Source organism: Lygodium microphyllum, chromosome 25 (genome assembly GCF_053477565.2).
Source record: "Lygodium microphyllum isolate KBCC chromosome 25, Lygodium_microphyllum_v1.1.10, whole genome shotgun sequence".
NCBI lineage: Eukaryota > Viridiplantae > Streptophyta > Polypodiopsida > Schizaeales > Lygodiaceae > Lygodium > Lygodium microphyllum.
The window spans coordinates 134,109,279-134,135,203 of NC_141159.1; the positions used below are offsets into that span (position 1 = coordinate 134,109,279).

The window sequence follows — 25,925 nt, forward strand, 5'->3', positions numbered from 1 at the left end:
CCAAGTCTCTATCATGGATCAAGTGCTCTGTCACTAATCCATCATGATCTTATGCCCTACCTCTAATCAATTTGTCAATGGCATTCCAGACCCTACCCGTTGTACAAAAAGTAGAAGTCGCTAGGTAGAGCTCCAGTGGATCTAGGAGAGGAGATGGACCTGTCAGCATGTAGAGACTAGCTCCATACTTCTCCATGTTCCATGCAATCAGCAAGCAAAGTCATCAATTAAAACGACAAAAGTATTTTCACATTAAGCTTAAAAACTCCATTTAAGGCCAACACTTCAAACGCTGCCAAAAAGAACATATTATGGTAAGACTATAACTAAAATAAAAAGTCTTTTCAAAAGCAATGCCTTTAGCATAAGTAGGGTTCCCATGCTTATCTTCTGACCGGATAACTCAATATCCAGACTGTAACATGAATTCCACTTACAATTGTTAAGAAGAGCTAATAACTTACTAAGAAATCATCATCAACCTGCCTCATATGGCCAAAATTCATTAAAATTTTGGGCTTGTTCCTAGCCCAGAACCGATGCTAGCAATATGCTTAACACATGTAAGTTAGACATCATTCCTATTCCAGTTTTGTGAAATAATTGAAAAAAACAAATAGCAAACGGGTGCATAACACGCAAGAATTTACCACACAATTTGAGCTAGATCGCGAACCAACCCAAGCAATAAAGCTACGCAAGAAGATAATATATCAAAGGATGTAATGGGCATCACTAGACAATGCTCTCTAAAAAGCTTCCATGCCTATCTAGTATCCTAATTCAAGAATAGCTGGTTTAGATCCCGCTCCAACTAGGCCAAGAATACTCTCTTCTTCCACCATATGAGGCATCAAATGAGTAGTTGCACCTATCTGTGGGTGGTGGACCCCAAGGCTACCTCTCTGTAGAGGCAAGCTCTGGCCTCCTAGCATCCTCATACCAGCTATTCAGAGGCATCAACCCAAAAGCTACTCTATGTGGACTGAGGCTATGCCCTCTGTTGTGTCTGGGGCATCACTGAATCGCCTGAATTGCTGGGTGAGATCTTATAATTGGGGGTGTGGTGGGCGATTTTTGGCCGCGCGCAAGGGGAAAGGGGAAAGGGCTGCTCATGTCAAAGGCTCGGCAATCTTATGAGAGTGCTCGTGGAGTTGGCTAAAGGATTGGTGGTAACTTGTGCAAGATCAACGAGACTTCAAAGCAAAGATCTTCCCAATAGACTTAACCAACATCTTTTGCTTGCCCCCTCGAGGTGATTGCAAAAGATTGTGGTGCTAATGCTATTGATTTGTGAGTTGTGGATCAAAAGCCTTGTTTTCTCAATAAGGATTATGAGTATGAAGGTGCTATTATGTCAATTGATGATAGTTGCTCTATGTTTATGATACCTAAGCTTATATTCATTCCCAAGAGTTTTCCTCTCAGAATTACTAACATTTTTTTCACCTTTGAGTGAGTTGTATTGTGGAAATGCCCTGGCCCCTTATACACTAAGTTCCACCTAATCGTGGCCTAAGAGTGTGTTGTTGTACCCAGCTTTGAGCTACATTGAGGTTGTACTTTTCATTTTATACGAGGATCAACCCTTTTGAGTTCTTAACCTAGGTCCTAGGCTATAGCGTAGTGTTTTCTTTTTGGGATTGGAGGTATTTGGATAGTGTCCTTGGGTTGTGTTCGAGTTGTTGGTTGGTATCCTTTTTACATGTCACATCATTAAGAAATCTTGATCGTGACTATCAACATCATTCTCTACTCCTCAGTAAAATCTGATCTAGAGAGATCATCTTTGGTGAGACTACAGCAGGATTGTGAGTGCACAACACCATGAGTGTGGAAATTGGTTCAAGAGCACGTACTAGGACGTTTGTGCCTATGTGGTATTGAGCAAAAACTAATCATTCCAAATGGATAGGTTATGCAGATATGGAGTACGGGATTACACTAGATAGTGCACAACTTGGACTGTCAGAGCCTATACTTTATATACATTACATATTAACTATTGTAAATTGGTTTTCGCCTTTGGGTTATCTTAACTTTGCCTTGAGTTGCAATCAGGACCAAATGTCTTACAATCCCCAACAAGCAACCACAGTCGACCACCACGTGGTGAAACTCCACTGCTAGTCCTAGCAAGAGGCCAGTGATCAGGTGCTCGAGAAATCCATGGTAGTGCTAGAAATTCAACATATTGAAGCATTGTACCAAGGTACATGGTAGATAAAGCCTCTCTTGGAACCAGTAAGAAGCCATCAATGAGCTCTTCTATAGCCTCTGCAAATGAGAGCCATGAAAATACCATGCACCATCAATCTAGATTCTAGCCTCCACAATGCCTGACATACCCATGTGCAAGGTAGAGTAAAGCCAATCCCAAAGCCATGTGTGGGAGGAGTTACCTATCACAAGACCTCAATCTCTTCATACTCCTCTGTTGCCCGCAATAACTCAAGTCACTCCACAAAAGAACAATGTGCAAGGTTGTAGTCTTGGGTGCAGTATCTAGTTTACTGGTGTTGGACCCAAAGGTTCCATTGCATGCTTGAAGTATATCCTTGCCTAAGAACTGCATGCCACAAAAAGTACAGGGAACGGCCATGCTCTATGCAAGTATCAACCGGGGCGGGCCAGGGGGGGGGGGGGAGGGGAGAGATTGTTCGAAGGGAAAGTGCAGGTGCAAGGTGTTGAGAAGGCATGAAGGAGCCTTGGCCACAGTGATGCAGGTGGGGGGGAGCAAGGTTTATGCTTCGCCTTTGACATAAACCTTGCTCTATGCAAGTATCAACCAGGGCGGGCCGGGGTGGGGGGGGGGGGGTGTGGGGGAGAGAGAGATTGGGGGGGGGGAGAGATTGTTCGAAGGGAAAGTGCAGGTGCAAGGTGTTGAGAAGGCATGAAGGAGCCTTGGCCACAGTGATGCAGGTGGGGGGGAGCAAGGTTTATGCTTCGCCTTTGACATACCTAAATATTCGAATCAACTAAAACCCACTCCTTGTAATAGTGTGTTTATGTGAAAATTTGTTTGCATTATCTCACAGTAAAATTTAGGTATAATCATTTTCTAGAAAGCAAGTTCATCTTACAAGCCAATTTCTCGGGGCCGACGCATCTTCTGTTGATTTTCTCCCATGATTTGTAATATATCTGCAATTTCTGGGCCAGCTACTCCACCTGTTACTACTGAAGGTTCTTGCGCACAAGGTGTCCACATCTGCAGCCATGTGGGAATTCTTTTTAGTCAATAGCTTGCACCATGTTTTCTGGTAAAGATGAAAAACTAACATTGGGCATGCTACAGCATTTGACATACCTTAACTGTATTGTCTATGCCACTCGTAGCAACCGCACAGTCAAACGGATGACATTGTACACAATTCACAACTGTATAGAACCCACATATCAAAACATACTCAATGAAGACTGACTATAGTCGTTTTCTTAAAACTTAAATACTCCTCTGTATGTACCATTTTCATCTCCTTTGAGCATCTTCACTAGCCTGCCTGTCTTTTTGCGCCAAATGAACCAACGACCATCATCACTGCCACTTGCAATGTAATCCCCTGCATGATAAGAACATAATGCTAAGCTATTGACATTACTGAAACGGGCTTGTAAGACAACAGCAATCATTCTAAAGACCCATTAAGGTCACCAGGACAGCTTCGCAACAAGTTGAACTACTAGTCCTCCGCAATAAGTCCCTCAACCAACAAAACCGAATTGCAATATGAAGAAAGTTAGGTCAATTATCTCAGTAAGTTCCTTTGAAATTTGCACTAGTATTTGAACAATACCCAAGTATGCCATACATTCTCTAGATATGAGATCATGATTCACCTGAGCTTACAGACATCTAGTTATGCAGATAATTCTGCATTCACTCTAACAACCTACCAATCCCCGAGAAATCCCAATATAAAACTGAAAGTTATCCAAACTACTTCAAATTGAACAGCCACACTAAACAGTATTTGTGTTAGATCAAAGTGCATTAGGAAAAAAGACAGACTCTGCACCTAGAAGAAGAATAACAAACTAACTAGCAAAACAGTTAAACATAGTTATTTTGTTGTTGGTTCTACCTCTCTCTCCAAGAAAACTGGCTTGTTTAATGTCCGTGCCAACGTTGCAGTGCCCCACATACCGCTGCCGCATATCTATAGCAACCTCGGTCTGCGAAATTCACATTACATGTTGGAGATGATTAGAAATAGTCAACAGCTGAAAAAGTCTCATTGGAACCTGTGATTGCTGTGCAGCTATTTGTACATACCTGTGATAATTCACCATCTGCTAGACTGGGAGGAGGTCTTGCACTTCTCTCTCTGCTGCTGTCAGTTCTTCTTCTCAACCTTACATTCAAGCTTGATCCTTGACGCATTCCAGCTTCCCTGTCTCTTTCATCTTCACCCCCCACTAACATCTCTATTTCCATTTCCATCTCCATATCATCATCATAATCAGATTCATCTCTCTCCGATCGCCTGCTCTCAGGTGATAAGTCACCTTGGTCTACATCTGACCTGGAAATGAAGTCAGATAAAGAGCGTATTCTTGCTGGTCGCCTTGCTTGTGTAGCTTCCCTATCAGAACTTCCATTGTTTCTTGCCTCTTCAGCTGACAAACAAGCATCCAGAAAACAATAATTATTCAAAATTTATTACTCTCGTTTTTTTGTGTTAAATGGAACAACATGAAAGAAGGGTAATCCAATGTAAATCTTTTTTGTACCTGCAGTTAGCTTAGCTCTAAGAGCAGCTACTTTTTCTGATAATTGTGCATTTGAGGGATCTAAAGAGCTTGCCCGCATAGCATAATCCAATGCCTCTTTGTGCTTTCCAAGCTGCAAGAGGGGAGGGGATAAAATAAGAAAAACAGAATTGTTTCACGAAAAAAATGAAACTTGCTTTCTTAACTAGATCAAAAAATGTACAAAATCTGTTTGATTCCCTACTGTATACCCAGGAAGCAATCTCTACTCACTTGTGACAAAGCATCAGCCATGATACGATGAGCTTCTGCAGAGTTCGGATTTATCGCACGTGCCTCGTTGCAATCCCTGATAGCCATGTGTATATCATTTTTCCAAAGCCTCTGTAAAGCCATTCAAAAGCTTTAGAAACTGAAGCTCTTCTGATAAACAAACACTTGCAAAGAAGACCTGAAATGAAAAACAAACCTACTTCAAACCTTTAAGAAACCTTCTGCACGTATGCAGAGACAAGTATGCCGCATGTTTGAATCAATCATTGAGCCACCAGCATCCAGAACTTCACTGGTGATTTCAATTACATGCAGGTAATTGTTCCCCTCCTTCAATGCATTTCTTGCTTCATGCAACAAGCCCTCAACCTCAGACAGCTACGAAACCAAACCATGCTGTTTTAGTGCCTTACTGCATACAAGGCTTTACACTCACTGTCAAGTGGGAGCACAACCCACACCTGTGCTGATGCCAATACTAGGAACAAGACATACAAACAAATGCACACCAGTTCCTAACATTCAACTATAAACTCTACATCCGTTGAAAAATCTTTCATGACCAGATTTACATGATCAAGCAAATAAACTCCCACCTCTGAAGATGTCAATTTGGGCACATTTGCGGTCGGAGTACTTCGAACAGCATTTCTGATTGGTTCCAAAACAAGTCTTCTAGGAAGATCACTGGCCACATATGCAACAATATCATCTTTACCTACAAAATAGCAAGCATTAATTCTGTCAACTAGCAGCTCTTGTCACAAATGGCAACTCTATATAGTTTAAAATACAAAGGCTGGATAATGTAGCTCACTACTGTTTGCATCCATCAGATAGACATGTTCACCGCTGTAGCTCAAAAGCACCTCCAAACCATTGGGACTAAACGTCACATGAGTAAGATGCAAGCTGGATCGACTCTGTTCACACAAACCAAAAATGCTTTATAGTTGACCCTCTCAAAGTGAAAAGCCCCCCCTCCTTTTTTCCTTTAACAAAGAAAAGAAAGCACATGTGCATAGTCAGAAACAGTTGCGATGATCACCCAAGGAATTATGTTTGCCACAAAAATAGACAATCATCTCTCTGTATGAAAACAGTAGCATTGATCAAGCTGCTATGCATGAAAAGCTATGTGATCAATGTGAGAAAGGCACTCACAGTTAAAAATAGTGAATGAAAGCAATATTGATCAAGGTCCTGAGCTTGAGACGGGCACCGTGGGGGGAGAGAGAGGGACGCGGCGGAACCATAGATGCCCAGCCTAAAATATGGACATACCAAAAATGAAGGTACGCTGGTCATAAATCTAGAAACCCCTCTCAACCACCTTTTATGAAGCAGAATCGGAACCCAAATTTGCTTAGGCAGAAAGAACAAAAAATGGACAATGTGTGTAAAAAGATAGCTCTGAGATGTCTATCCCATAGAAAGTGCTTTGGAACTAGAGCATAGAAGGACAAAGGGTATGGTCAGTGTGTCTCAATGCCAGCCTAGTATAGAACAAACTTTGTGTGCTAATCCTAGCATGACCCTAGAGCTACCACAACCTTAAACTCGTTCTGAATCTGACACATATGGGAAATGCTTGATCCTCTCAAATATGAGCATACAACACACTTTTACACTAACTTATTGCACCATTTTCCAACACCAAGCTAGTGCAACCACAGGGCATAACTCTCCTTATAGGACTCTTGCACCAATCCATAGAATCCTTCCTCAATTGTGCACCACCTAGTGCACCTAACATTGCACCGCAACCCAATGATGGCCACCTAAGACATTGGTGCACTCGTTGCAACAAGCCCCCACACAGGTGCACTAAGGCATTAGAGGCTTCTTTTGCACCATAGACCCACCAGTGCACAAGCACTTGAACCATGGTAACCATGAAACGGGTGAAACATGAAAGGTGAAACATGAAACATGTTTCACTAATGAAAATTTTCAATATGAAATGTTTAGCCTACCCATTGAACTCCAAGAGGAAAAAGCAATTTATATTAAAATTTTACTGAATCGAGTATTTTAAATGTGTTATTTTTCCGTTTCATGTGGCTTCTCACTTATTAGGACCTACCCAAGGGTATATGTTGCATATTGAAACATAACATTCTGAGGGTGAAACATTTTGCAGTTACCTTGCCTTGAACATGAAGTAAATGCTAGAAAAGAGGAAGAGGAAACAAAAAACCAACTGTCATGCACTAGCCAAGTCGGATTGGTTGGCTTGAATGGTCAGAAGATTGGACAGCAAGCATACTCCATGGATAGAGAGCACAAAAGAGAGTGAAATTTGCATATAGACTATATTGTAGTGTGTTTGTCCAGGGTAGTTAGGTACACTCTGTCTAATCCACCCAGTTTGTGGACTTAGTATGGTAACAAATGTACACGAAAAAATGTCAGATAAAATCTGATGTTTTGTACAGTCATTTAATATAACAAATTGAGGGTTGGTCTAGAAAGTATTAGTGTTTAAACATGAGAGTGGCTACCCATGAATAGAGAGTCGTAAGCCGTTACGTATAGGCTATTCAACACTATTACAAACTTTGAATTTGTTGCTTCAAGTGGCAAAGTTAAAGGAAGAGGAGATGGTAGCCTTTAGTGGAGAGGCAGAGGGAGAGCAAGAGGTATAGGAATAGGAGGTCATAAGAGAAGTAGAGGAAGAGGAAGAGAAAGCGATAGAAGTATGGACCTTGAGAGGTTGAGGTGAGAGCTTGAGCCTGGAGGAGTAGAGAAGAATCTTGAAGGTAGACGGCTTGAGGATGGGGAGTGAAGTGGGAGAGTGCACTTTGGGGCCAGCCAAAACAAAGGGGCTGAAAAACAACCATTTTGGGTTGCAATGGTTAGAAAAGTCAAGCATACACTTTTGGTTTAAACTACCAATGGTGACATTTTGTATCCAGGCTGGAACAAAGCTACACTTTTGGCTTAAACTACCAATGGTAACATTTTGTATCCAGGCTGGATCAAAGGGATTCTAGACAGATCAGGCAAATCCCACTGGACTGTACGGATCAGACAAGATGGATCCATCCACAACAAGATGCAACCCTATGTTCATTGTTAGCAACCTTTTCTCCAGGGGGAATGATTCCCACCTCAAACATCCACCTAGAATCCAACAAATAGAATGGAATGAAAGGTCATGGACATCAAACTCACCTTCCAATAATAGAGTCAAACCGGTTCACTAGGATCAACAGCACAACAAAGGCACACTCGCATCATAAGGGCTAGCATCCCATACCACCAGCGAACCCTATAATGCTATGCAAACATGATAGCCTATGACCCTAGAGTTCAAGCCTTCTCATCACATAAGGCCTAGCACAAATGAACCCCTAGGTCCTTTTTGTAGGACCCAACTTGACCACCCTCGCATAAGGATGATTTTCACATGAGTCACTAGGCAACCCAAGATTGTAACTTATCCTACAAGCACCATACTAAATTGTCCAAGGATGTCACAATTCCCCCTTTATGTATAGTTGTTTTCCCAAAACATATCCTAAAGGAAGAAGCCAAGGGAATGATCCTCTAGTAAGTAGATTATAACCAGAATGAGAAATGAGCTTAATGACTTAATTGAACAAACTCTAATTCCAATATCCCTAGCTCTTCCCATGATGATCAATACACCGGTACTTAAGGACTCAACAACACGGCATGCAATGGACAAGGCTATGCGTTGTGTCTTACAAGGACAAGGCAAAAGGTATTAGAATTTGGTAATTCTGAACAATGCCCAATGTATTTCGTTCGTGTGGTGTGGACACTTTTTCAAGTATCAATATAGTGTGTGCACCTAGTGTCTTTAGACATTAAAGTAGTGACACTAGAAACTAGACTAACTCTAGTTAGTTGGTAGAAGGCTGGTTAGGTCAACCTATGACCTAAACTAGTGTTGTATTTTCCCTCTATCTTCCAATTCAGCAAGTACACTCTACTCTCTTGCTTCAGCTCACTCACTATCACTATCTTGTTTCTCTCTCATCCATTGCTAGCCCTATTTTCTCACTCTTGGTATCAAAGCAACTTCTATGCACGGATTCTAAACCACCGTTAGCCAATGCCACTCCACCAAGGTCCTATTGCACACAACCAATGTTCAGCCCAAGGAAGAGGAGGAAGAAAGAGCCGCGAGCTGATCCTTCAGCCCGCCTAGTTGGGCCACTCGTCAATGTGCTTTGAATAGAGCCACCACCGTCACAGTTGAGCCACCTACATGCTGTTCTGCGCCAAATTGTGCCGCCAACACATGCTCACGGCACCCGCCAACTACATCTGTCATTTACCTCTGCCCCTAGTTGTCTGCAACACGCCCACCAGCTCTTGAGTGCCGCCTCCTCTTACTATGGCCGCCACCAACTGCTCATCAGTCGCATGCACCAACTACGCTTGATAATAGACACCGCCTCTTGTTAGGCTACCACTTGCCTGGCCACTCGTGCTAATTGCACTGCCACCTGCAAACCTGCCGGCAAAAACCTGCCATCCCTGCTCACCTGCGCCACCTCTTGCAAGATCATTTACTGCTGCCACCGCCACCATTCAGCCAAAAGCCACCTTTGCTCGATCTCTGGCCCAACATTTTATGAAATCTCAGCCTAAATCTCAACTTGTGCTGCCAAAAAGTTTGGAGCTTTTGCTTGATTTGCGTTCCCACGTAGAATCTTCACCGACAAGGCTGACATTGCTCAAATTCTTCATGATTTGTGCAACAAATTTGGGGTTTTTTGGGTCTTGAGGCTCTAGCACACATCCTGAGGCAAATTTCAATAGTTGTTTCCTATTGACTCACAAGGTGACATTCAGCAAAAATTCGAGTTGTAGGGTAAAAATTGGTTCAATTTCTTTGAAATTTCAGAAAGAAATTTGGAATCTTTGCCTTGCATGCACTTCAAGGCAAGAAATAAGCAGTTCAGCAACTGTAGTTAATGAGCAAAAAATTTTGGGAAAATTCAAAATTTTTGGTGAGAATCTACATTAAATTGCTAAATTTTGTGCTTTCGTGGGCACCCATTACAAGGCAGGTGTGGTACAATAGTGCATTGCTCTTATTCTTTTGGTTGAGTGCTGATTTGGGTGACATTGTGCGCACTTTGGCATTAGAGTGATAGTTTGTTACTTGTTTGATAATCCCATGGGATTTTTGGTACTCTAGGAAGTACACACATTATACTTTAGCATCAAAGTATTTGGCTGCAAATTTTTGCTCATTACTAACATGGCACGTCAAGGAAATAATGATTAGAGTAGCATTCTTGGAGTCCTCACTCGAGCGAACAAACTTGATGGTTCAAACTACCCGTTGTGAAGTTTTATGGTCCACAACCTTCTTGTTGCCAAGGACTTGTGTGACTATGTTATAGGTGACTTGCACCGACCAAGAGGTCTCGCCCCTCAAACACCTCAGCGTCATACTCAAGGACAATTTGATGTTGTTGCTCCTACTACCACCCCTCCTCCCCCTCCTATAAAGGATCACAGGAAATGGAATTCAAAGGATACTCATGCACTTTCTTTGATAGCACTGTTAGTAAAAAGAGACATCATTCCGCACATTCGGTCTTGCAAAACCTCAAAATCAGCATGGGATATACTTGAGTGTATGTTTGCAGCCTGCAATGAGGCCAAGATCTCCTATCTTCGTAGAGAGTTGACAAATGTAAACATGGATGAGGGTGATAGCATGATAAATCACCTTAATCATATACAAGATTTGCGTAAGCAGTTGCTCAATGTTGATGAGATTATTCAGGATGCTCAATCGGTAAACAGCACACTGAGCTCTCCCCCGAAGTCATATCTTGGTTTCCACACCTTGAAAGAATGTTGCGATGCATTCAAGTGATGTGGCTACGGTTTCCAAGTTTAAAGGCAAGGGTAAAGCTAGGCAAAATGCACAAAATCAACAAAAGGGTGATGTTGGACAGCCATCAAACAAGGTTGTCCAAGACTCAGGTAAGTCTCAAAAGAAGGGAAAATGCCATTATTGCAAGAATCCCAATCACTATATTGATGAATTCAAAAAGAGATTGGCCAAGGAGAAGAAGAAAGACTCCAAATTGTCTGTCCAAGACGCATAAGCCAGCAAATTAGTAGATGGTGATGCTTCAACCAACTTGGTAGAGAAGGATTACGCATTTTCTCACATGCAATTACAATTCTTCTATGATTAATTCAACACTTAATGCTGCTGAAACACAACAAACATGGTATTTTGACAATGATGCATCAAAGCACATTACTTTCAAGAAGTGCTTGTTTACTTCTTTGCACTCAACCCCTACTAGGAAGCATGTCACATGTGTAAACAGCAGCAATTATGATGTATCTGGCCTTCGGACAGCCACTATTACTGTTGCAAATTGATCTGACTTAATGCTTCTAGATGCCTAGTTTGTGCCTAAGAATGAAATTTGCACTAAACAAGAAAGAATGCCGATACAAACCAGAAAGCTGAAGCAGATTGGTCAATCCTTGCACGCAGCCCACGGCGTCAATGAATGTACCAAATCAAGCTGATGATGATGACAATGAAGGGATGAGTGTGCAATGGGAGTGCAAGTCCGAAGTGGAGTAGCAATGTTGAGTGTGCGAGTACGAGAATCCCAAGATGAGTGTACAAGATTGATTATGGTACACAAAGAATAAAATGTATTTACATGTTAGCATACAAATAAGGGTGTGTTCACACCCATATAACTTTCCAAAGAGACAAAGGGATCTCTACACCTAGCAACTTCCCACTTAAAGGCCCGAAGTGATACCTTTAAGCTAACCAACTCCCACTAATCGAATGCAATGCTCATGTTGGGCCTTCACAAGTCTCTTAGTGAGAACATTTGCATGGTTATCTTGGGTTTTCATCTTAGTCAGTATAACAAGGCCATCATCCAAGACCTATCGAATAAAGTGGTACCGAACATCTGTGTTTGGTATGTGCATGAAACATAGCATTCTTAGCCAGACATACTGCACTCTCACTATCACAACCAAGCATTGGAGTACGTGAAGAAAGACCAAAATCCTTAACCAAATGACCAAGCCAAATAGCTTCCTTAGAAGCTTCTATGGCTGAAATATATTCAGCCTCTATAGTACTCAGTACCATAATTTTCAACAACCTTAAACACTAAGAGATAGCCCCACCAACCAAAGTAAAGACATACCCACTAATGGATTTTCTAGTGTCAAGATCCCCTCCCATGTCTGAATCACAGAATCCCTGCAACTCTAGTGTATACTTTCCATAGCGTATACACTTCTCTTGTGTACATTTTAAGTATCTGAAAATGCATCACTGCTTCCCAATGTGGCTTGCCCAAGTTATGTTGGGAATAAAGGCCCTAAAGTGGTACCCTTAGCACTTGTACTTACACATATATATCTATCTAAAAACCGAAAGTGGTACACTCGTCATTGTACCCACAAATCGTGCACACTCTCTACTATGCTCTCTCTCACTCTGTCTCGTTGTTTCTAACAAACACTGACTATCGCGATCTTCGTGTCTCCCAGTTACTAAAAACTGGTATTAGAGAGGGCAAGAGACAGCTCAGGTGTGCACGCGTCTCAAGATAGTCGATAGCGTGAGAGACTTAGCAGCAGGTACACGTCAGTGTCCAACAAGTGTAGGAGAGGCAGCCGACGGACCAACAGGCGGCGTTTCAGGAGTCACACGAGTGACACATTGTCTCGATGGGTAGCCGACTGTAGGCAACAGTCAAGGCGTGCGACAGTCAGGGCGATTTGAGGCACTAACGACAAACGCGGCACGGTCCAGCAGGCGTGACGGGCAGCACCAGGCGCAACGAGTCAACGGACTCACAAGACGGATGGGACCAGCTGACGAGACGGGGGGCGCTGACGAACGACCATGCGACAGTCAGCACGCGACGGGACGGGCAGGTGACTAGGCGGCGACCTGCACGATGGGTCAACGGACCCATCGTTCAACTTTTTTTTTTAATCTTCAAAATCCTTTTTTTTGAAATTCCCCTACCGAGGGTTCACGCATGGAGACACACCTTCAAATTTTCATGCGATCTAAGCCCATAAATTTAGGGCTTCTCCAAATTGAGTGTTGTTCATGCAAAATTGAGGCATCTGCGTCAGAAATTGCAAACATTGTGTGCAATTTCAATTAAAAATTTTGCCAAAATTATTGAAATTTTGCTCATTTGTGTGAAATTTCTCAACATTGGACCCATAAAATTTGGGGCTTTTACTATATTGGTGAAATTTTGTTCAGCTGAGTCAGATTGGCTAACATTGGTGCACATTTGGACCCGACAAATTTGGGGCTTTTGCAAAATTTTGTGAATTTTGCTAAGTTTGCCCGTTTTCTGCGTTCAAGAACATGTATTAGACAGATTGGTTAGTAAAACTTAGGTGTTTTGCTGAAATTGCTCTATTTTGGAAAAATTGGCCTATTCTATGCACGTCAGAGATGGTGCAGATGTATGGTTGATGCTTTGAGCACAAAAATTTTGGGGCTTTTGACCATGCGTGTCAAATTTTGTGCCTGTGGGTACATGTACAACAGAAATTGCAGGTAAATTTTGGGTCTTCTCATGTAATGTGGATGTATTTGTCCTTGGAACAGCTGTAATCTGTTGTGGAGTGCTGTAGCACAAGGTTTGGTGCTTCTTACAGATCTGAAATCTCTGCTTCTACGTGGTCATTTATTGCTGGTTAGTACTTTTTTGTACCTTGGTCACTTGTGTGACAGTTTGGGCCTGCATTTGCTGAATTTTTTGTCACATTTGGGCTGAATCATGGTTGGCAGTAGTGACAGCAGTCATCTCATGCACATAAAGAAACTTGGAGAAGCACATAACTTTGCAGTTTGGCAAAAACAGTGCTACAATATCCTGTTGCAAAAGAAGCAAGCAAAGCCGATTAAGACAAAAGGGGCAAAACCCGAAGATATAGAACAAGACGATTGGGATGGGTTGAATGAGCTTGCACGCTCAACCATTGAGCTATCGATTTCTGATACCTTGCTGCTTAACTTTGAAGGTTTGGATTCTACATGTGCTATATGGACTCGACTAGAAGAACTGTATGCACAGAACAATGTTGCAAGCAAAGTGTATTGGCTGAAAAAGCTTATGGATTTGTGTATGAAAGAGGGTACAGCAATGTCTACTCACTTGAGTGAGTTTAACTCCATTTTCAGCCAATTGGTTGCCTTGATATTCTTGATTGATGAAGAATTTAAGGCTACGTTTTTGCTTTGCACTCTTCCAGAGTGTTGGAATACATTCAGAACTGCTATGAGTAATTCTAATGCGATTCTTTAGCATGCTAATGTAGAGAGTGCTCTACTCATGGAAGAAATGAATTGGCAAAACAATGCATCCAGTAAGTCTTCTAGTGCTTTGCATACTGGGGGCAGATCACAGCAGAAAGGCAAATCTGATAGCAAGGGACACAGTAAATCACATGGCAAAGATTTTGAATGCCATCATTGTAGCAAGAAGGGTCACTTCAAACGTGACTGCTACAAATGGAAGAAAGAAAGGAAAGGCCAAGAAGACAGATGATAGCAAGGAAGAGAAGAAAGAGGGTCAACCTAAGAAGAGCAACGTCAAAATTGAAGTGGTGAATGTAGTCACTCATGACAGTGACAATGGGAATGACGTACTCTTGGTCTCTTCACACTTTGGTGCACATGCTTTACTTGCAGATACAGATGATGACATGCATACCTGGATTCTCAATTCAAGTGCTTCCTTTCGTGTCACCCCTCATCGTAGTGGTTCTTTGCCTATACAGGGGGTCGACATGGTGTTGTCCATCTTCGGGACACCTATGCATATGACATTGCAGGTATTGGCAATGTGCAATTGCCGTTTCAGCATGGTTCTGTCTTCATACTTCAGCATGTACGGCATGTACCTCAGCTCAAGAAGAGCTTGATTAGCACAAGGCAGCTAGATGATGATGGATTTCATACCACCTTTGGTGATGAGAAATGGAAGATCTGTATATCTAGAGTGATTGCTAGAGGCTGTAAAAGTGATACCTTGTATCCTCTCCATGTATCTAGTGTGAGTGATCATGTTGTTGCCGTGACCGAGCAACCAAGTGTTTCCTTGTGGCATGGCCGGTTGAGACATGTGAGTCAAACAGGAATGAAAGTGCTTTCTCGTTTGGGTTACTTCCTTTGTCTTCGTTCTGCTGATTTTTAGCATTGTGATCATTGTGTTTATGGTAAACATGCACAGACATCTCACAAAAAGTCTATTTCCCTAAAATCTTCTCCTCTAGAGTTAGTACATTCAGATGTATGTCAGATGCCATGATTATCTTTAGGGGAAAAGAAATATTTTGTTACCTTTGTCGATGATGCTACACGAAAGCTATGGGTTTGTCCTATTCGTAGCAAGGATGAAGTGCTTGACAAGTTTAAAAAATTCTTGGCATTGGCTGAAAATCAGACAGATAATACACTTAAGTGTCTTCGCTCTGCCAATGGTGGGGAATATGTGTCCAAGGCCTTTCAGGCATTTTCTGACAGCAAAGGGATAAAGAGGGAGCTCATTGCCCCTCATAATCCACCCCAAAATGGAGTTGCAAAGCCTATGAATCTCTGTGCAAAGGACAGCCCTACATCTGATGATGAGAAGGCTGAAATGGCCAAGATACCATATGCTTCAGTTGTTGGCAGTTTGATGTATGCTATGGTTGCTACACATCCTGACAATGCCTTTGCAATGGAAGTGGTTGACAGATACATGGCAAACCCTGGAAAAAAGCATTGGAAAGCAGTGAAAGGTATTATGAGATACCTCAAAGGCACAAAGGAGTTGTGCATCTACTTTGAAAAGCAGAAGGCATCTGTTGTTGGCTTTACCGATCCAGACTATGTTGGTCATGCGGACTGCAAAAAGTCCACTTCTGGGTATGTGTTTACTTTCACAAGAGGAGCAGTCTCCTGGATCTCCAGGCTACAAAAGTGTGTTGCATTGTCTACTACAGAGGCAGAGTATGTGGCTGCCACTAAGGCATGCAAGGAGGCTTTATGGCTTTCACATCTAGTGGGAGAGCCTACCATCACAAAGTTACCTGTTCTCCATTGTGATAGCTATAGTGCTATCACGCTAGCACGGAATCCCGTCTTTCATGCAAAGACAAAGCACATACAGGTGAAGTACCACTTCATTAGAGATGTACTTGACAGCAAAAGCATTGAGCTTGTCAAAGTGCATACAGATGATAATCCTGCAGACCTTCTCACAAAGGGTCTTCCAACAGAGCGGTTTGCTCATTGCCAACAAATTATGGGAGTTGGATAGATATATGTATTTCAGATTTGTACATACCTAGACTTAGCTGATTCTTTTCTCCTCTTGAGGCACATTGCCTTTAGGTGGGAGGTGGTTGGGAATAAAGGCCCTCGTGCCTTTTAATGTACTCGGGTGTGAACACACCCTTAGCACTTGTACTTACACATATATATCTATCTAAAAACCTAAAGTGGTACACTCGTCATTGTACCCACAAATTGTGCACACTCTCTACTATGCTCCCTCTCACTCTTTGCCTCGTTGTTGCTAACGAACATTGACTATCTCGATCTTCGTGGCTCCCGGTCACTACAAGTTAGACATGAATCTGTTAATAACTCCCACTACATGAGCAATGTCAGGGCGAGTTGCAACCATAGTATACATTAAAGATCCCTAAGCTAATGCATAAGGTATGCCCTTCATAGCACTAACAGCTACATCATCCTTTGGGCAATCAGCTTTGCTAAGCTTTGTATGTGGCGGTAAAGGCACACCAAGAAGGTTAGCATCAACAATATTAAGCATGTCAAGTACTTTGCTAATGTACTTGTATTGTGAGAGAAACAAGTGCTTCCCTCTCTCTCTCTCTTGATGTGCATGTCCAAAATGTGTTTAGCTGCCCTCAAATCTTTCATAGAGAAGGCTGAACTCAGCTGCCTTTTAAGAGCATTCAAAGTACTCTTATGCTTTTTTGCAATCAGCATGTAATCCAGGTATAAGACCACCACAATAAGACTTCCATCATCAACTTTTTTAGTGAGCAAGCAGTGATCTGTATGACTACGTTTAAATTCATGGTTGAGCATAAAGGTATCCAACTTTTTATACCATTGTTTAGGGGCTTGTTTTAACCCATATAAGCTGTGTTTCAGCTTACAAACCAAATGCTCTTTCCCTGGAATGGCAAATCCTTCTGACTGTTTCATGTACAACTCTTCATCCAAGTCACCATGAAAAAAAGAAGTCTTCACATCCATCTAATCCAACTCTAAATCCAAGGATACGGTGAGAGCAAATAAAACACGGAGTGTAGTCATCTTCATCACTAGAGAAAGGACCTCCTGGAAGTCTATGCCTTCCTTTTGTGTGTAGCCCTTAGCAACCAACCGTGCCTTGTACTTGGGCTTCCCATCAATACATTTCACTTTGTAAAACCATTTATTAGAGATAGTGTTCCTATCCTTACGCAAAAGTATAAGCTCCCAATTGTTATTTGCATGCAAATACTTTATCTCTTCCTGCATAGCAAGCTCCCACTTTCTCTTGTTTTAAATTGAATGTGCTACTCTAAATGTCAGAGGCTCACCCTCATCAATCAACAAAATGTTGAGAAATGACAAATGATGTATGCTCTAAGAGGAGATGTCCTGAATCCCATATGCACAGTGAGGAGAGTGAAACAACGAGGAGAGTGAAACAACCCAACTACTATAAAGCATTGTACTTGCAAGATGAGTAGAGTAATATGATGGTACTTTTGTCCTTTTAGTTGAGAGTTTGTTGAGTCATTGTCCAACCACACAAGACTGTGTTTATGAGTCTAAGTCTCAATCATGGAACCTAATTCACTTGATGACATTCTATCCTCAACTCTATGTCTTCATGAGTTCACTCTCTCTCTTCAAGCCACCATAGCCATGCTCTAGATCCAATCTTTTAACATGATATCAAAGCTTAGTTGAGCATGGCCCAGCTCAATCTAGCTTTTCTCTCTGCTCTCTCAAAGGACAGGCCAACTGCATCCACCTTCTTTAGGACCGAAATGGTCTGTGATGCCATTGACAAACTCCAGAATGGTCGACGGGCCCAGGACCACGCGGGACTAGTAGCAAAACACCTCTCATTCGCTAGAAATACAATCGCCCCCCTCTTAGCCCACCTATTCAACAGGACACTATGTGAAGGCTTCCCAACCAGTTGGTCAGCTAATGTGTACATCTACAATTTCAAGAACCTTATACGAAGCTATGGCTCTTTGATACCTTGGTCACACCAACACTTCTGTATGGGGTCCCAATATGGGGGTCTAGCGTCTACCATACACGGCAAACCACACAAGATCAATCATTGCCTGAAGGGGAGGACAGATACAAAGGATGGAAGCAGATGGAATGCCCCCTAGTAATGATGATCTCCCGGCTGATCAAGAATAAACCATCAGTACCACACAAGACCGTGAGGGCACAATTGGAAGCACCACCTATAGTGGCAGAGGCCCTATCCCAGAGGGTGACTTTCCTGCACAAGCTTTAGAGCCTACCGCGACATAGATACTCCTACCTTGCACTAGAATCATCCAAACAACTCGCATCGCAAGGGGACACTGAATGTTGGTACGCCCGTACTCAAACCTAGCTACAGCTACATGGGCTACACATGGACGACCTCATGCCCCTATAGGCCAATTTGGCCTTTTTGTAGACGTTAATATAACTTTCTTCTTCTTCTTCTTCTTCTCTCTCTCTCTTTGTGCCTTGCCTTCCCTTGCAATACCCTACATCTACAAACCCGCCCCTGCCCCACCACTCCCCCCCTTTGCAAACCCATTCTCTCCCAACACCCCATCCCGCCTCTCCTAGCACTCCCACCCTCCCCCTTTGTACTCTCGCCCTTCTCCAGCACACTTCACCCCAACACACTCACCCTTTGCATCCTTTGCCCTCACCTTTTGCAAACCCGACCCTGCCCCAATCACTCCCCGTCTTAAACCCCGGACCCATCTCCCCTCTCCTGGCCTTATTCATCCACATCTTCTAAACTCAACCTACCACCTGCCAGACCATCCCAACCAAACCACCAGCTCGCAATAGCAAGTGGGAGGGAGTCCTTCCCTTGTAACCTCTAACTAACCCAAGGGGAGAGGGGGAAATACTGGGTTAACTTACCCCTCTATTTTCAGCAACACAAATAGAGAGGAGGAAGACCTTCACTAGAGCAGTTAGCCTCTAGACATCTTCAATGCCGCCACAACCAACAAGACCTTCATCATGGGAGTCATACTTGCTACAAGAATTTTAAAAAGTTCAAGACAAGCTAGCAGTAATGAAACAAAAAATAATCAAAGAGTACATCAAGGAGATGCATGAACAGTTGAAAAGTATGAAGGAGCAGCAATAGAAGGCCAAGGAAAAACCTATGATAGAGTCACTACAAGCTGAAGTGACCAGCCAAATACAAAGAGCAAACTCATCACGTTCAACACATTTTTAAAAAGAGGTCATGTCAATAATCAAGGAAAATAAGAGGATTGAAAGTATTAAGAGCGAGATAAGGATTGATGGCCTCCCTCTACGATGCAACAGGGAGAAGCTCACTCCAAAGTTTGAGCAAGATATCATCTTGGAAATAGATGTACTAAAACCATAGCTAAACAAGGCGATCCTTAGGGGACCGTATCCACAATACCCCAAAGGGTACACAAGCCAAGGTTACATTATAGACATGACAAATAAGGTAGTTGTCTAAAGGACGTGAAATTTTGAGACGCTCTAATCTTGCTGATAACATTTGATTAAGATATTGATCAAATGTGCAAGGTTGTCAGCATATGTGAATGCACATGGCAGTTATTTCATGGTAACATGCCAAGGACCCCGAGAATACAGTGGGTGCAAAAGGAAAAAGTTGTAATAAGTTATGTTTGATAGGTATGAGGTGGTACTCGATGTCAGATTCAGACCTAGACCAATTATTGGCCACTAATGTCTGTGGTAACATTAAGACTAGGCATCAATTAATTAATTAATACCAATCTAAGGATCAATAACTGCTCAAAGATACTTGAAAGACAAATTGGCCTAGCCAATTTAATTATTGGCAGAGGTGAAATTAATTTCTTGAGCACTAGAATAATTATTAAATTAATATTCAAAAATAATATTCTGAAAATTAATTTAATAAGCTGGATAATGCTAGAAAGCGAGATTAGAAGGTTGCCACTTAGCAAAACTTGCCCATGCAAGTGGAAAAATGTTTTTAGGGACCGATGGAAGCCTGTTTCAACTGTTGTACGAGAGAAGAAGGCAGAGAGAGAGCAAGGAGAGGCTATTGATGTGATTTGCAACCACCAAGGATCAATCCTACAGCATGTGACGGAAATTTGAAGCCCTTCAAGAGCAGGTGACAAAAACCCAAGGTCCTTCTAGTGCAAGCAATAGTAGTCAAGAGGGGGCAACAATCTTTCTGGTGATCCTAAGCTATAGGTGATAGCTTCCATGGCTGTTTGAGAGAGGCAGTAGTAGCTTTTTAGCCTTTCTCACAATGAAACTTTGAAATTTCTCTCTCTACAACATTCTCTCGCATCCCCCAATCCTCTCTCAAGTTATCTCAGTATTTTTCAACAGTTTGAACCATCATAGCAAGAGATTTCAATCAATCTCTACTATAAACCCTAATTTACAGCAAAAATTAAGGTTTTCACAACCGAATTGGGATGTATGCTTAGAATTGAGGGTCTAGGACTTGAATCCTAGCAGCTGAAATTGAGGTATTTCAGGGAGATTCAAAAGGTTGGCTAGTCAATATCAGATTCGGGGCCTAATTTGTCTTTCAAGGAGCAAGGTGAAGGCCAATCCCCAAGCAAACCAAGGGGCAAATTGGTTTGGAAGCTTACTAGCCAGTTTTGACAGCAAGAGGCACTTGGATTATAGAGGAGGTCAAAGGATCAATGTTGTACTCCATCCATTTGTAATAAAAATTAAAAGAATACCACGAGGGGCACTAGTTTTGGGGCCAACAAGCTATCCAATGTCCAAGATTGTATGGTAAAGCGTGCATTTTTAGTTTATGTGAATTTTATGTTTGTTGTAACTAGTGTTAAATCAAGTTATTTACCACCCTATCCGAGGAGGAAGACTGGTTTCAATAGCAGTGATGAAACAAACTAAGTCCTTACAAGGGACAAGAGTGTTGATCCCAAATGAGTTGACCCCCCTCCACCTGTTAGAATTTGCCAATTCTGGAAAGTGCCGAATGTACTGTATGGTATGGAACTTATTAAAGTGTCAAAGTATAGTATGTCTAGGACTTCAAAAGTAGTGATACTAGACTCCAGAGTTAAATTAGCTCCAATTGAGTTCGGGATAGGTCTAACTTATTTAAGATCTGTTGTACTTTCATTCTATCATTCTAGTACTTGTAACTTTTGAGTGTGGAACTATTGCCCACTCTTACTCACTGTCTTGTATTTATATTCTCTCTCTCTCTCTCTCTCTCTCTCTCTCTCTCTCTCTCTCTCTCTCTCTTTTCGTGAAGATAATTGAATTAAGTAGCAATATTTACATCAGACCATCAGATCAGCTAAGAAAAATAAAGTAGACACAAATCATCAAGACTCTAACACACAAATATCATACACAAAGGACAACTAGTGATAGATTTAATTAGCTGACCTTTTACTCAAAATCATCAGGAAGCACAAACATCCAATCTTGCTAGGGAGAAGATGGTTGTAAAGCATGCAAAGGAGAGAACCTTAGAAGCTTGTCCTATATGAACAACAAAATGTCATGATAGCCACGAGCCACCCGAAAGTGCTGATAAATACGCCGGAAAGAATAAAGACGGGCTGCCCAAGAATGACACCATCATGGACTCTCTACAACCCCAACCGAGCCATCCGATTAAACTTATCTTGCCACAAATATTTATCAAGCCAATCCAACAACCTAGAGATAGCCAGCACTCCTCCTTGCAGTGAATTCTCCTCCTTACGAAGATCAGGAGGGCGCCAAACTGCAAAACATAACTTCTCCTACCAGGATGCAATCAACTGAGAAAGGAGAAGAGACTAGGAGACCATAATAGGCCTTGTGGAGTTAAGCACATGCCACTAAGAAACTTGAATAACCATGCTACCATGAGAGATGCCAGTCTTTTCTATGAAAAATTTTATGGTATCTCACCAGGGATGACTCTGTACACACAGTGTCTGCAAAAGTGCGATTCTCAAAGCAACCATATGCAAATTAACATCCAATAAAGCTACTCCCCCCCTCCTTTTAGGGGTAGTCACATGCTACCATGAAATGTACACCTAGCCCAAATTCTCTTTCTTTTTCTACAACATGAAGCGAATAGGTTGAACCAGTTCCAAAAGAGACTTTTTAGTCCAAGGAAGTAATTGTTGGAAATAAAGGCCCTCGTGCCTTTTAATGTGCTCGGGTGTGAACACACCCTTGGCACTTATACTTACACATATATATCTATCTAAAAACCTAAAGTGATGCACTCATCATTGCACACACAAATCGTGCATACCCTCTACTCTGCTCTCTCTCACTCTGTCTCGCTGCTGCTAACAAACACAAACTGTCTTGATCTTCGTACTTCCCAATCACTACAAACTAGTATCAGAGCCAATGGCTCATGCAAGCTATTGAGGGGTAGACCAACAGGCGTCGCAGTCTCGTATAACAGTCTTGTGGACTGTTGAGGAGCAAGCAACACGTGGCGAGTAGATGAACAGACGAGCTGCGTGACAGGTAACGAGGGTCGCGCTTAGTGACACGTGACGAGGCAACCTGAACACGACGCCAAACAGTCTCCGTGACAGGTGACGAGCCAGGCGACTGGTCCGGGTCTAGCGTGGACCACGGCGGCAGCAGGCGTGAGCCATTCGATTGGTGCAACAGCTGACGGGTGACCAGCACGCAAGCAGGCTTTGCTGAGACGAATGGCAACTGCAACTAACATGCGAGGCTTTTTGTGCACATTCGTAAAGAAAGACGTAGCAAACTTGAGCCAAAGTCTTGTAAATGCATTTTCCTAGGATATAGTGACAAGGGTGAAATGGGATATAGATTATGGGATCCCCAAAAAAGGAAAGTAGTACACAACAATGATGTTATCTTCCGGGAAGATCGCATGCATAAACAGCCCAAAAAGATTGAGGAGGTCCGTAGGGTTGTATTCCGGGAAGAAATACCTTTTGGACTGCAAAATGCGCCTGTTGTATAGCAGCAAATACCTGCTGTAAATGAACCTGTAAATGCAAAAAATAATGCTGGAAATGATCAGCCAGCTATTGCCCATGATAATGAGCCACTATATGTGCAGGAACAGTCAGGACAGCAAGCTGTTAATGCTGATTTGCAAGCTGAAAATGCTAGGACAGCATACTGAAAATGGAAATTTGCAAGAACAGCCAACAAACAATGATCATTGGGTTAGGAGATCGTCTAGGGCTACTAGATAACCTGACAGATTCATTCCTGATGCAAACAATGTGGCCGATTATGTCATGTTGACAGACTGTGGTGAATCGTCTTCCTTCAAGGAAGCAATGCACAGACGGGACAACAAGAAATGGTATAAAGCCATGTTGTCAGAAATGGAATCTCTTGAAAAAAAATGGCACTTGAGACTTGGTGCAGTTGCCTAAAGGGCAGAAAACACTTCCATGCAAATGGGTTTACAAGATGAAGGTCACTTCTGGTTCCTCAGCAAAGTACAAAGCAAGATTGATTGTGAAGGGGTACAAGCAAGAACATGGTGTTGACTTTGATGAGATCTTCTGTCCTATAGTCAAGATGACTACCTTGAGAACCATTTTAGGCTTGGTTGCAGCTGAAGATATGGAGCTCATATAAATGGATGTAAAGACTACATTCTTACATGGTGATCTGCATGAAAACATATACATGCAGCAACTTGAAGGGTTTGTTAAAAAAGGGAAAGAAAAGATGGTATGTAAACTCAAAAGGAGTTTGTATGGGCTGAAACAAGCACCAAGAGAATGGTATCATAAATTTGATACATTTATGCAATCTCAAGGTTTCCATATAAATCAAGTGGATCACTGCTTGTACACTAAGAAGGCAGCAAATGGCAGCCTGATTATCTTAGTTCTGTATGTTGATCACATGCTGATTGCTGGCAAGGATACTCATGCCTTGGACTCACTGAAGCAAAGTCTTCATGGCAGCTTTGACATGAAGGAACTTGGTGATGCAAATCACATTCTTGGCATGCGAATACTTAGAGATAGGTCAAAAGGATTGCTCTATTTATCTCAGCAAGAGTATATCTCCAAGGTTTTGCAACATTTCAATATGGAGGAGGGGAAAACAATTGGGTTTCCATTGCCTCCATATGTGAAACTCTCTGCAAAGGACAGCCCTACATCTGATGATGAGAAGGCTGAAATGGCCAAGATACCATATGCTTCAATTGTTGGCAGTTTGATGTATGCTATGGTTGCTACACGTCCTGACATTGCCTTTGCAATGAAAGTGGTTAGCAGATACATGGCAAACCCTGGAAAAAAGCATTGGAAAGCAGTGAAAGGTATTATGAGATACCTAAAAGGCACAAAGGAGTTGTGCATCTACTTCGAAAAGCAGAAGGCATCTATTGTTGGCTTTACCAATGCAAACTATGTTGGTCATGCGGACTGCAAAAAGTCCATTTCTGGGTATGTGTTTACTTTCACAAGAGGAGCAGTCTCTTGGATCTCCAGGCTACAAAAGTGTGTTGCATTGTCTACTACAGAGGCAGAGTATGTGGCTGCCACTAAGGCATGCAAGGAGGCTTTATGGCTTTCACGTCTAGTGGGAGAGCCTACCATCACAAAGTTACCTATTCTCCATTGTGATAGCTATAGTGCTATCACGCTAGCATGGAATTCCGTCTTTCATGCAAAGACAAAGCACATACAGGTGAAGTACCACTTCATTAGAGATGTACTTGACAGCAAGAGCATTGAGCTTGTCAAAGTGCATACAAACGATAATTCTACAGACCTTCTCACAAAGGGTCTTCTAGCAGAGCGGTTTGCTCATTGCCAACAAATTATGGGAGTTGGATAGATATATGTATTTCAGATTTGTACATACCTAGACTTAGCTCATTCTTTTCTCCTCTTAAGGCACATTGCCTTTAGGTGGGAGGTGGTTGGGAATAAAGGCCCTCGTGCCTTTTAATGTACTCGGATGTGAACACACCCTTAGCACTTGTACTTACACATATATATCTATCTAAAAACCTAAAGTGGTACACTCGTCATTGTACCCGCAAATTGTGCACACTCTCTACTCTGCTCTCTCTTACTCTCTATCTCGTTGTTGCTAATGAACACTGACAGTCTCGATCTTTGTGCCTCCCAGTCACTACAGTAATGGCAAAAAAAACGAGACCATACTGATCATGATGCATTGAGCAACTTTAAGTCTCACATGAAGAGGCCAACCTTGAGATTTTCAGTACATGAACCGATCATGTATATGGCATGACATCCAATCAAGCAAGGCACAGGGGGTGTACATCCACACCAATAGAATAACCCAAGTGTCGGATAATATCTCCTTTAGCAATCACAACTCTTTACCAACACAAAACTTGCAAATCACTCTCTGTACAAGAAAGCAATGTAGACTTTTGAGCATTAATATGAAGTCCCAACCCTAAAGCAAAGAGATTCCACATAACCACTGCGCGATTAACATTAGTGCGATTAGCCTTAAGAAACATAAAGGAATCATCAGCCAAAGATTGACCCAAAAGTTGGGTACCACTGGGAAGAGACAAACCAACAATCTCGCCTTGATCAACCAACTTATCCAACAATGAGAGCATCGGGTGAGTGACCAAGGTAAATAGCAAAGGACTGAGAGGACAGCCTTG

General features: G+C 42.2%; 1 protein-coding gene across 3 annotated transcripts in view; it reads right to left on the reverse strand.

Annotated features, from left to right (window-relative positions):
* Positions 1-25,925, reverse strand: part of ASG2 (transducin family protein / WD-40 repeat family protein) — a 96,038-nt gene that overhangs the window by 28,270 nt on the left and 41,843 nt on the right. For 2 of the 3 annotated variants that reach the window (XR_015688605.1, XM_087666429.1), the window contains exons 9-18: positions 5,804-5,909; positions 5,583-5,704; positions 5,194-5,364; positions 4,987-5,097; positions 4,735-4,846; positions 4,277-4,620; positions 4,086-4,176; positions 3,468-3,563; positions 3,311-3,381; positions 3,084-3,211 (exon numbers count right to left, since the gene is read on the reverse strand). Coding sequence is in view for 2 of the 3 variants with exons in the window: in XM_087666429.1 (XP_087522555.1) it covers positions 3,084-3,211; positions 3,311-3,381; positions 3,468-3,563; positions 4,086-4,176; positions 4,277-4,620; positions 4,735-4,846; positions 4,987-5,097; positions 5,194-5,364; positions 5,583-5,704; positions 5,804-5,909 (1,352 nt within the window). In the remaining variant the exon portion in view is untranslated. The remainder of the gene's footprint in view (positions 1-3,083; positions 3,212-3,310; positions 3,382-3,467; positions 3,564-4,085; positions 4,177-4,276; positions 4,621-4,734; positions 4,847-4,986; positions 5,098-5,193; positions 5,365-5,582; positions 5,705-5,803; positions 5,910-25,925) is intronic. The other variant, XM_087666430.1, reaches the window with a different exon arrangement.